Source organism: Salvelinus namaycush, chromosome 13, assembly GCF_016432855.1.
Source record: "Salvelinus namaycush isolate Seneca chromosome 13, SaNama_1.0, whole genome shotgun sequence".
Taxonomy (NCBI): Eukaryota; Metazoa; Chordata; class Actinopteri; order Salmoniformes; family Salmonidae; genus Salvelinus; species Salvelinus namaycush.
In genome coordinates, this window is record NC_052319.1 from 21,954,756 (window position 1) to 21,966,928 (window position 12,173).

At 47.0% G+C, this 12,173-nt stretch overlaps 1 protein-coding gene across 1 annotated transcript in view; it reads right to left on the reverse strand.

Annotated features, from left to right (window-relative positions):
- LOC120058330 (semaphorin-5B-like) overlaps nucleotides 1-12,173 on the reverse strand; it is a 126,592-nt gene that overhangs the window by 51,091 nt on the left and 63,328 nt on the right. The window contains exons 8-9 of the mRNA XM_039006914.1: nucleotides 3,198-3,333; nucleotides 1,696-1,906 (exon numbers count right to left, since the gene is read on the reverse strand). Coding sequence (XP_038862842.1) covers nucleotides 1,696-1,906; nucleotides 3,198-3,333 — 347 coding nt within the window. The remainder of the gene's footprint in view (nucleotides 1-1,695; nucleotides 1,907-3,197; nucleotides 3,334-12,173) is intronic.

Here is a 12,173-nt window from a genome sequence, read left to right on the forward strand (position 1 = left end):
TTTTGAATGCTGGCGGTGCTTTCACTCTAGTGGTAGCATGAGACGGAGTCTACAACCCACACAAGTGGCTCAGGTAGTGCAGCTCATCCAGGATGGCACATCAATGCGAGCTGTGGCAAGAAGGGTTTGCTGTGTCTGTCAGCGTAGTGTCCAGAGCATGGAGGCGCTACCAGGAGACAGGCCAGTACATCAGGAGACGTGGAGGAGGCCGTAGGAGGGCAACAACCCAGCAGCAGGACCGCTACCTCCGCCTTTGTGCAAGGAGGAGCAGGTGGAGCACTGCCAGAGCCCTGCAAAATGACCTCCAGCAGGCCACAAATGTGCATGTGTCTGCTCAAACGGTCAGAAACAGACTCCATGAGGGTGGTTTGAGGGCCCGACGTCCACAGGTGGGGGTTGCGCTTACAGCCCAACACCGTGCAGGACGTTTGGCATTTGCCAGAGAACACCAAGATTGGCAAATTCGCCACTGGCGCCCTGTGCTCTTCACAGATGAAAGCAGGTTCACACTGAGCACATGTGACAGACGTGACAGAGTCTGGAGACGCCGTGGAGAACGTTCTGCTGCCTGCAACATCCTCCAGCATGACCGGTTTGGCGGTGGGTCAGTCATGGTGTGGGGTGGCATTTCTTTGGGGGGCCGCACAGCCCTCCATGTGCTCGCCAGAGGTAGCCTGACTGCCATTAGGTACCGAGATGAGATCCTCAGACCCCTTGTGAGACCATATGCTGGTGCGGTTGGCCCTGGGTTCCTCCTAATGCAAGACAATGCTAGACCTCATGTGGCTGGAGTGTGTCAGCAGTTCCTGCAAGAGGAAGGCATTGATGCTATGGACTGGCCCGCCCATTCCCCAGACCTGAATCCAATTGAGCACATCTGGGACATCATGTCTCGCTCCATCCACCAACGCCACGTTGCACCACAGACTGTCCAGGAGTTGGCGGATGTTTTAGTCCAGGTCTGGGAGGAGATCTCTCAGGAGACCATCCGCCACCTCATCAGGAGCATGCCCAGGCGTTGTAGGGAGGTCATACAGGCACGTGGAGTCCACACAAACTACTGAGACTCATTTTGACTTGTTTTAAGGACATTACATCAAAGTTGGATCAGCCTGTAGTGTGGTTTTCCACTTTAATTTTGAGTGTGACTCCAAATCCAGACCTCCATGGGTTGATAAATTTGATTTACATTGATCATTTTTGTGTGATTTTGTTGTCAGCACATTCAACTATGTAAAGAAAAAAGTATTTAATAAGAATATTTCATTCATTCAGATCTAGGATGTGTTATTTTAGTGTTCCCTTTATTTTTTTGAGCAGTGTATATATTATTTTTTTAAATTATAACAGCGCGCATCCAACCCAGAAACCAGCCGCACCAATGTGTCGGAGAAAACACTGTACACCTAGCGACCTGGTCAGCGCGCACTGCACCCGGCCCGCGATGATATCCCTACCGGCCAAACCCTCCCTAACCCGGACGACGCTGGGCCAATTGTGCGCCGCCCCATGGACCTCCCGGTCGCGGCCGGCTGCGACAGAGCCTGGGCTCGAACCCAGAGTCTCTGGTGGCACCACTGCGCCACCCGGGAGGCCCTAGGTTTCTTCCTTCTAGGGAGATTTACCTAGATAATGTGCCCTTTCCTTTATAAGTCAATTTAATTGATTGACCCCTGACCTTTGAACTCGACTGACCTGTGCCGATGTACATGACATGGTAGAGTGTGTCGTGACCCTGTACAATGTCCACCACCAGTCTGGAGAAGCGCACGTCATCCTGCATGACCAAGGGGTCCACAGAGACGGGCTGCACCACGTCGTTCATCAGGTACAGCCGCTGGGCGTCCTGGAGGCTGCGCTCCGTCAGACCATCGTTAGGACCGCCGTCATCATCTATGGTACCACACTGAGGGGAGGGGGGATGGGAAGGGAGAAAGGGGGAGAGAGACAGGGGAGGGAGGGAAAGGGGGGGATGAGAGAGGAGTGAGAGAGCAGGAGACAGAGGGAAGAAAGACACAGGGAAAGAAAGAAAAAGAAAGAAAGAGAGAAAGAAAGAAAAGTTAACTGAAAAGGAATAATACTTCATCTTAATAGTCATTGTTGCTTTGAATAAATCAATACTATGCCTCTGCCTGTGGTCATTTCCTTCTCATTTTCTCCTCCAGTAATCACGCTTATTCACACCTACAATACTGTTACACTGTAATGATTGTTGTTTGGCAAACAACATCTCTGTGTCTGGCAAGCTACAGCAACAATATGCTTTTGAAATGCCGAATGACATGAATTTCTTCATAAAGCTACAGTTGCATTGCTAAAATGTAAATTATGTGGGCTTTTGGGTGCATAATCCCTGGTTCTTATATGCAGTGCCACCTAGATGCAGAGTCTGTTAGTCCTGGTTCTTATATGCAGTGCCACCTAGATGCAGAGTCTGTTAGTCCTGGTTCTTATATGCAGTGCCACCTAGATGCAGAGTCTGTTAGTCCTGGTTCTTATATGCAGTGCCACCTAGATGCAGAGTCTGTTAGTCCTGGTTCTTATATGCAGTGCCACCTAGATGCAGAGTCTGTTAGTCCTGGTTCTGGGGACACACAGGGTGAGCAGGATTTTGCTTCAGACCAGCACTAACCCGGAAGATGGGGATGGAGTTTGGGTGGGCAGTACCTGGAAGTTGGGGATGGAGTTGGGGTGGGCAGTACCTGGAAGTTGGGGATGGAGTTGGGGTGGGCAGTACCTGGAAGTTGGGGATGGAGTTGGGGTGGGCAGTACCTGGAAGTTGGGGAAGGGGTTGGGTAGTACCTGGAAGTTGGGGAAGGGGTTGGGGGTGGGCAGAACTTGAAATTTGGGGAAGGGGTTGGGGGTGGGCAGAACCTGAAAGATGGGGAAGAGGTTGGGGGTGGGCAGTACCTGGAAGTTGGGGAAGAGGTTGGGTAGTACCTGGAAGTTGGGGAAGGTGTTGGGCAGTACCTGAAAATTGGGGGTGGGGTTGGGTAGTACCTGGAAGTTGGGGATGGGGTTGGGGGTGGGCAGTACCTGGAAGTTGGGGAAGAGGTTGGGGGTGGGCAGTACCTGGAAGTTGGGGAAGGGGTTGGGTAGTACATGGAAGTTGGGGAACGGGTTGGGGGTGGGCAGTACCTGGAAGTTGGGGGTGGGGTTGGTGGTGGGCAGTACATGAAAGTTGGGGTGGGTAGTACCTGAAAGTTTGGGATGGGGTTGGGGGTGGGCAGCCAGGTAGAGCGGGGGTTCTCCTGGGAACGGAAGGGACCGTTGAAGGCCTGGGTGATGGAGCTGAGGTTAAACGCACACACTGCAGATGCTGCTATACTGTTCCTGTAGGACAGAGAAAGAGAGGGCGAGGAGAGGAGAAAGAGAGAGAGATGGAAAGAGAGAATAATAGAGGGGGGAGAAGAGGGACAGAGAGAGAGAGACGGTGTTAAAAACCCAGTGAACAAAGAGGTTACAGTGTTGCCCATACGTCTCTCTAACTGAGAGCTCAAATTGATCCATTATGTACACCACACTGTCTAACAGTCCCATCTTTTACAGGTGCATTAAAGACACAGCCCGTGTCTGATTCTGCTGGAAGCTGTGTCTGTGCTTCACAATCGTCATGAGACTGCTAAAGTGAATTAAGATACACACACACACAAACAGATACACTCTCCCCCCTCGCACACATACACACTCACTGCACTGAACAGACTTTACTGTACAATATACTCTATACTTTCCTTTGTATGGAATGCCAGCACACTCATAAATGGGCTGGTATACTGTAGCACGGGGATGGTGAGGAGTACGATACAATAGGGCCCTATGGAATCACTGTATGGTTTGACATTTGTTACGTTCTTCTTTTATACATTTCTATATCTGTTATGTTCTTACAGAGAACAGTATGAACACCGTATGTCATACATGCCTTATATACGTGTATTGTCCCTACACTTTAGTGGTTTGTAGCAACCATCGTGGAGATCCGACTGAGCTCTGTAGAAATACATTAACACTGTCAGAGGAACCCTGGTGTTGGCCAACGCTTCACAAGGAGATGGGAAATAGCCTGCAGCACATTGAACAGCAGCTATTGAATGTGTGTGTGTGTGTGTGTGTGTGTGTGTGTGTGTGTGTGTGTGTGTGTGTGCGTGCGTGCGTGCGTGCGTGCGTGCGTGCGTGCGTGCGTGCGTGCGTGCGTGCGTGCGTGCGTGTGTGTGTGCGTGCGTAGCTTGTTTGCCCTCTCTTCTCAATGTTTCTGCAGAGTGTGCAACTCCATCAGTGAGTGAGTGTGCTTCCTGCGGTGAGCAGCCAGCAACCTATCCCAACTTACAAAACCACAGACAATTAGCTGCAACAACCACTAACCAGGCTGCAGCCACAGCCACAGAGCTAGATACACCCTCTCCCTGCCTCTGTGGTGTCCCAGGGACTGCAGTCTGCAGCCAAATGTTATGTTGTGACCACGGCTGTGGTTACAGTTACAAATGAAGCCATTGTTACTGTTAACGTCTAAACCGTTAATAAAGATTTAGGCTATTTTAAAACCTCCCCTCAATGAGTCAGTCCCTATGGTATTAAACATAACCTCTTAATCACACTCAGCTCACTGTGTCTTTATGTCTTAATGTGGAGGGGAAAGAGAGGGAGAAAGAGAGGGATGAGAACAGTGAAAAAAAGAGTGGCAGAAAGCAGTGCTTAGGGAGCATGAGCCCAGTCCCTCTTCTGCTCCTCTCACAAAAAAAGGCAATCGGCAGCCAAGTAGAGAGCAGAGCAGAGCTTTAGACTTAGGCCTTGGTCAAAAGTAGTGAACTAAAAAGGGAATAGAGTGCCATTTGGGATGTAGCCTAGGGATACAGAGGAGATATAACCCACAGTGCCCTTCATGTTCTTACATAAGGCAGCCGGCCAGTCGGTACAGATGACACAACCCTTTCTGTGGTGTCATGGTACTGTTCCTCTGTGGCTGGCTGGCTGGCTGGCTGGCTGGCTGGCTGGCTGGCTGGCTGGCTGGCTGGCTGGCTGGTGTTCCCCTATGGCCAGTGTTATGGGAGTAAAAGGTTGATGTCCCTGACCACACCAGCCAACCAGTCGGACAGAATGACACAGCAGTTTTTATTGTGTCATTGTACAATTCCCCTATGGCTGCAAAGTGTTATTGGAGAAAAAGGCAGAAGAGCCCAACCAGAGCTGGTGACTTCAACAACATCCACTGGACTTCGTAATTTTTCTGCACATGCTCAGTGCAGCTAAGTGACACTGCTTCATCCCAAACGGCATCCTATTCCCTATACAGTGCACTACTTTTGACCAGGGCCCATAGGGTCTAGTGAAACGTGTCACACTATATAGGTATTAGGGTGTCATTTGGGACACAGCCATGGCATGCTTCTGCACATGCTCAGTGGAGCTCAGTGGTGAAGGCTTCTATGATGATGAATCAAAGAGAGCAGACTAGCATGGATGATACTCATCACACCAGATGGCCCATATATACAGTACCAGTCAAAATTCCGAACACACCTACTCATTCAAGGTTTTATACTTTATTTTTCCTATTTTCTATATTGTAGAATAACAGTGAAGACATCAAAACTATGAAATAACACATGGAAACATGTAACCAAAACATTTGTGAAATTTCTTTCCTTCTTAATGCATTTGAACCAATCAGTTGTGTTGTGACAAGGTACAGTAGGGGTGGTATATAGAAGATAGACATATTTGGTAAAAGACCAAGTCCATAATGTATTATGGCAAGAACAGCTCAAATTAGCAAAGATAAACAACAGTCCATCATTACTTTGGGAAATGAAGGTCAGTCAATGCATAAAAGTTGAAGAACTTTGAGCTTTTCTTCGAGTGCAGTCACAAAAACCATCAAGCGCTATGATGAAACTGGGTCGCATGAGGACCGCCACAGGAAAGGAAGACCCAGAGTTACCTCTGCTGCAGAGGACAAGTTCATTAGAGTTAACTGCACCTCAGAATGCAGCCCAAATAAATGCTTCACAGAGTTCAAGTAACAGACAAATCTCAACATCAACTGTTCAGAGGAGACTGTGTATGTCAGGCCTTCATTGTCGAATTGCTGCAAAGAAACCACTACTAAAGGACACCAATAAGAATAAGAGACTTGCTTGTGCCAAGAATCACGGGCAATGGACATTAGACTGGTAGAAATCTGTATTTTGGTCTGATGAGTCCAAATTTGAGATTGTTGGTTCTAACCGCCGTAGTTTTGTGAGACGCAGAGTAATGTAGGTGAACGGATGATCTCCGCGCGTGTGGTTCCCACCGTGAAGCAAGGCAACCTTAACCAGCATGGCTACCACAGCATGCTGTAGTGATACTCCATCCCATCTGGTTCACGCCTAGTGGGACTACCATTTTTTTTTCAACAGGACAAAAAAGTGAAGGAGTTCTGCATCAGATGACCTGGCCTCCATAATCACCCGACCTCAACCCAATTGAGATGGTTTGAGACGAGTTGGACCACAGGAAAAGCAGCCAACAAGTGCTCAGCATATGTGGGAACTCCGTCAAGACTGTTGGAAAAGCATTCCTCATGAAGCTGGTTTAGAGAATGCCAAAGATGGCTACTTTAAAGAATCTGAAATATAACATATTTTTTAATTTGTTCAACACTTTTTTGGTTACTACATGATTCCATATGTGTTATTTCATAGTTTTTATGTCTTCACTATTATTCTACAATGTAGAAAATAGTAAAAATAAAGAAAAACCTTTGAAAGTCAAGGGGTCTGAATGGAATACTTTCCGAATGCACTGTACATATATGGATCCCATTTATATATATATATATACAGTATATCACAAAAGTGAGTACACCCCTCACATTTGTGTAAATATTTGAGTATATCTTTTCATGTGACAACACTGAAGAAATGACACTTTGCTACAATGTAAAGTAGTGAGTGTACAGCTTGTATAACAGTGTAAATTTGCTGTCCCCTCAAAATAACTCAACACACAGCCATTCATGTCTAAACCGCTGGCAACAAAAGTGAGTACACCCCTAAGTGAAAATGTCCAAATTGGGCCCAATTAGCCATTTTCCCTCCCCGGTGTCATGTGACTCGTTAGTCTTACAAGGTCTCAGGTGTGAATGGGGAGCAGGTGTGTTAAATTTGGTGTCATCGCTCTCACACTCCCTCATACTGTCTGGTCACTGGAAGTTCAACATGGCACCTCATGGCAAAGAACTCTCTGAGGATCTGAAAAAAAGAATTGTTGCTCTACATAAAGATGGCCTGGGCAATAAGAAGATTGCCAAGACCCTGAAACTGAGCTGCAGCACGGTGGCCAAGACCATACAGCGGTTTAACTGGACAGGTTCCACTCAGAACAGGCCTCGCCATGGTCGACCAAAGAAGTTGAGTGCACGTGCTCAGCGTCATATCCAGAGGTTGTCTTTGGGAAATAGACGTATGAGTGCTGCCAGCATTGCTGCAGAGGTTGAAGGGGTGGGGGGTCAGCCTGTCAGTGCTCAGACCATACGTCGTACACTGCATCAAATTGGTCTGCATGGCTGTCGTCCCAGAAGGAAGCCTCTTCTAAAGATGATGCACAAGAAAGCCCGCAAACAGTTTGCTGAAGACAAGCAGACTAAGGACATGGATTACTGGAACCATGTCCTGTGGTCTGATGAGACCCAGATAAACTTATTTGGTTCAGATGGTGTCAAGCGTGTGTGGCGGCAACCAGGTGAGGAGTACAAAGACAAGTGTGTTTTGCCTACAGTCAAGCATGGTGGTGGGAGTGTCATGGTCTGGGGCTGCATGAGTACTGCCGGCACTGGGGAGCTACAGTTCATTGAGGGAACCATGAATGCCAACATGTACTGTGACATACTGAAGCAGAGCATGATCCCCTCCCTTCGGAGACTGGGCCGCAGGGCAGTATTCCAACATGATAACGACCCCAAACACACCTCCAAGACGACCACTGCCTTGCTAAAGAAGCTGAGGGTAAAGGTGATGGACTGGCCAAGCATGTCTCCAGACCTAAACCCTATTGAGCATCTGTGGGGCATCCTCAAATGGAAGGTGGAGGAGTGCAAGGTCTCTAACATCCACCAGCTCCGTGATGTCGTCATGGAGGAGTGGAAGAGGACTCCAGTGGCAACCTGTGAAGCTCTGGTGAACTCCATGCCCAAGAGGGTTAAGGCAGTGCTGGAAAATGATGGTGGCCACACAAAATATTGACACTTTGGGCCCAATTTGGACATTTTCACTTAGTACTCACTTTTGTTGCCAGCGGTTTAGACATGAATGGCTGTGTGTTGAGTTATTTTGAGGGGACAGCAAATTTACACTGTTATACAAGCTGTACACTCACTACTTTACATTGTAGCAAAGTGTCATTTCTTCAGTGTTGTCACATGAAAAGATATACTCAAATATTTACAAAAATGTGAGGGGTGTACTCACTTTTGTGATATATATATATATATATATATATATATATATATATATATATATACACTGTATGTGTGCCATAGAGACACCTGGATTCCAAAATACTTTCTAACACACACACACACACACACACACACACACACACACACACACACACACACACACACACACACACACACACACACACACACACACACAGTAACAGATGTGCTGTGCCTATCATTGGCAGGCTCTAGTCTCAGCAGGGTATATGGAGCTAATGCAGTCTGTGCACCTCACCTCAATTGAAAAAAAACAGAAAAAATACATCAAGTGTGTTCCACATGGTACCATATTCCCCATATAGTGAACTACTTTTCAACAGAGCCCTATGGAATTTGGGACACAGTTAAGGTAAAAATGTTTTTCCAACCTCAGTGAATACCTGCATCGCAGCAGAAACAAAAAGCACACTCAGCATCCCCTGTACCGTACGACAGGCAGGGAGGCAGCGAGCAGAAAATGAAGTAAGGCTAAGATTATCCATATATTTATTTTTTATTTAATAAATTGTTTTACCCATTTTTCTCCCCAATTTCATGGTATCCAATTGGTAGTTACAGTCTTGTCCCATCGCTGCAACTCCCGTACGGACTCGAGAGAGAGGCGAAGGTCAAGAGTAATGCGTCCTCCGAAACACGACCTAGCTAAGCCGCACTGCTTCTTGACACAATGCCCGCTTAACCCGGAAGCCAGCCGTACCAATGTGTCAGAGGAAACACCGTACACCTGGCAACCGTGTCAGCGTGCACTGCGCCTGGCCTGCCACAGGAGTCGCTAGAGCGCGATGGGACAAGGACATCCCGGCCGGCCAAACCCTCCCCTAACACGGACGACGCTGGGCCAATTGTGCACTGCCTCATGGGTCTCTCGGTTGCGGCCGGCTACGACACAGCCTGGACTCAAACCAGGATCTCTAGTGGCACTGCTACCTTAGACCACTGCGCCACTTGGGAGGCCCATCCATATATACTTTTACTCCATAACAATGCAGTATCTGAGCTACAATGCTATAGTCTGAAACAATCACTTTCACGAGTGGAGACTGAGTCAGGTAGCTATAAAACAGCAGCAGCTATGTTACAATACAGTACAAAAGATTAGTGTCTTGTGCACATGCTAAAAAAGGTGCCTGGAAGTAGTATTTTTAGCTGAAAGAATAATTTGTAAAAGTAAAGTGAATAATCATAGTAATAGTATATATATTTGATTCTTACCCAACATGCTCCAGGGGCAATATAGCTCATTTCAAAGTGCATTTGATGTTATTATGTTGGAGATGAAGGAAAAAGTTTAGAAAAAAATCAGGCAAAAATATGGATCACCCTGCACACACACATTACACCATGCCAGGACACCATGGTTACCAGGTTACTGAGGAGACATGTCAAATCAGATCACTGTGTGAGCCAATCAGCTTCTTCTATGATAACACCTGCAGCAGCATCCAGCTGCTCATTCAGAACGCATACCAAATATGGAGAAAGCCATTGCAATGAAATCACCTCAGGATTTTCTACATTAGCCAGTGACAGTCCCATTTCAATGTGAGAAACACAGATACTGTGCAGCCTCACTCAGAGGCCGTAACAGAGGGAAGGACGATGGAGGGAGATGCCAATAAGGTCTAGAGTTAATTATAAGGCCTCAGCGTGCTCTGGGGGTCTTAAGTTCACTACTCTGACGAGATAATGATTGCAAACCCAGTCAGCTGCTCAAAGTTCAGCAAATGCAGATGGAGACCAGCATATCTCTCTCTCTCTCTCAAACGCTCTCTACCTCCCTCATTCACTCCCTCCTTAATTCTCCCCCTCCCTCCCTCTCTCTGTTCTGTTTTACAGTTCAAACTCCTGGGAGTTCTTTGACCATGTTCAATTTAACACAGACAGATGGAGACAGTGCTTCCTGTGATTGCATTATGATATCACACTATTCAGAATAGTTTTAGGGAGGGACTGGGGGATTGGGAGAGAGAGAGGGACCGAGACAAAAGATTGGAATGGGAAAGAGGGAGGCATACACACACAAACACACACGCGCACATGTACATCCACGCACATATGTCCTGTACTGAGAAGTAATGATAGCCTCAGCTCTGGTAGTGATGGAGAGCAGCCACCTACTGGGAGTCAGAACTTTACAGGTGAGAGCAGCAGAAGGCGAGGGGGAGGATTCCTCTCCCCTGAGAGAGAGAAGAGCACAGCAGAGCAGAGCATGGAACAGATCTGAATACCAACAACTGTACTATACCACACCCACTCAACTCCACACTCCAAAACCTCAGTCTGTGAAAGCATCACAGTGAGATTTTCTTTCTTTCAGAAGAGGGCAAAACTCTCTCACTTCCTCTTCACCTATGGACCACATTCATGTTCTTTCTTTTCCACAAAAGGGCAACATACACATTGCGGATGAGTCTTCTGTTCTGCTCACACTCATTTCTCCCTCTAGTGAAGTGGATAATACCGCATTCCTTAAACAATGGTCTGTGTAACCCAGGCTTATGAGTCAGGACACAGCTCACACAGTACAGTAACACACAGGATGTGTTGCGAATAGCACCCTATTCCCTATGTAGTGCACTACCTTTGATCAGGGCCCATAGGGTAGTGCACTATAGGAAAAGGAAAAGTAGTAAACTATGTAGGGAATAGGGTACCATTTGGAAAAACAACCACAGATTCCTTCCTCTAACCATCCTGATTCTCCTTAGTGCAGGTAGAATGTGTAATGAAAAAGGCTCTCTGCCTTACTCTGCCTCACTTGCTCAAATCAGGCTAAAGCTGTGTTCGAATACTCATACTAATCAAATCAAGTCAAATTTGATTTGTCACATGCGCCGAATACAACAGGTGTAGGTAGACCTTACAGTGAAATGCTCACATACAAGCCCTTAACCAACAATGCAGTTTTAAGAAAAAAAAGAAAAAAAAGAAAATAAATAAAAGGAGAAAGTAATTAAAGAGCAGCAGTAAAATAACAATAGCAAGGCTATATACAGGGGACAGAGTCAATGTGCGTGGGCACCGGTTAGTCAAGGTAATTGAGGTAATATGGACATGTAGGTAGAGTTATTAAAGTGACTATGCATAGATGATAACAGAGAGTAGCAGCAGTTTAAAATAGGAGGGGGGGGGGGCAATGCAAATAGTCTGGGTAGCCATTTGGTTAGATGTTTAGAAGTCTTATGTCTTGGTGTAGAAGATGTTTAGAAGCCTCTTGGACCTGGACTTGGCGCTCCGGTACCGCTTGCCATGACTAGGGTGGCTGGAGTCTTTGACAATTTTTAGGGCCTTCCTCTGACACCGCTTGCTATAGAGGTCCTGGATGGCAGAAAGCTTGGCCCCAGTGATGTACTGGACCGTACACACTACCCTCTGGAGTGCCTTGCGGTCAGAGGCCGAGCAGTTGCCATACCAGGCAGTGATGCAACCCATCAGGATGCTCTCGATGGTGCAGCTGTAGGACCTTTTGAGGATCTGAGGACCCATGCCAAATATTTTCAGTCTGCTGAGGGGGAATAGGTTTTGCCCCCTTCACGACTGTCTTGGTGTGCTTGGACCATGTAAGTTTGTTGGTAATGTGGACGCCAAGGAACTTGAAGCTCTCAATCTGCTCCACTACAGCCCCGTCGATGACATACTAACATACTGCATAATACATACTTAATGAGAATATACTACATACTATTAGTTC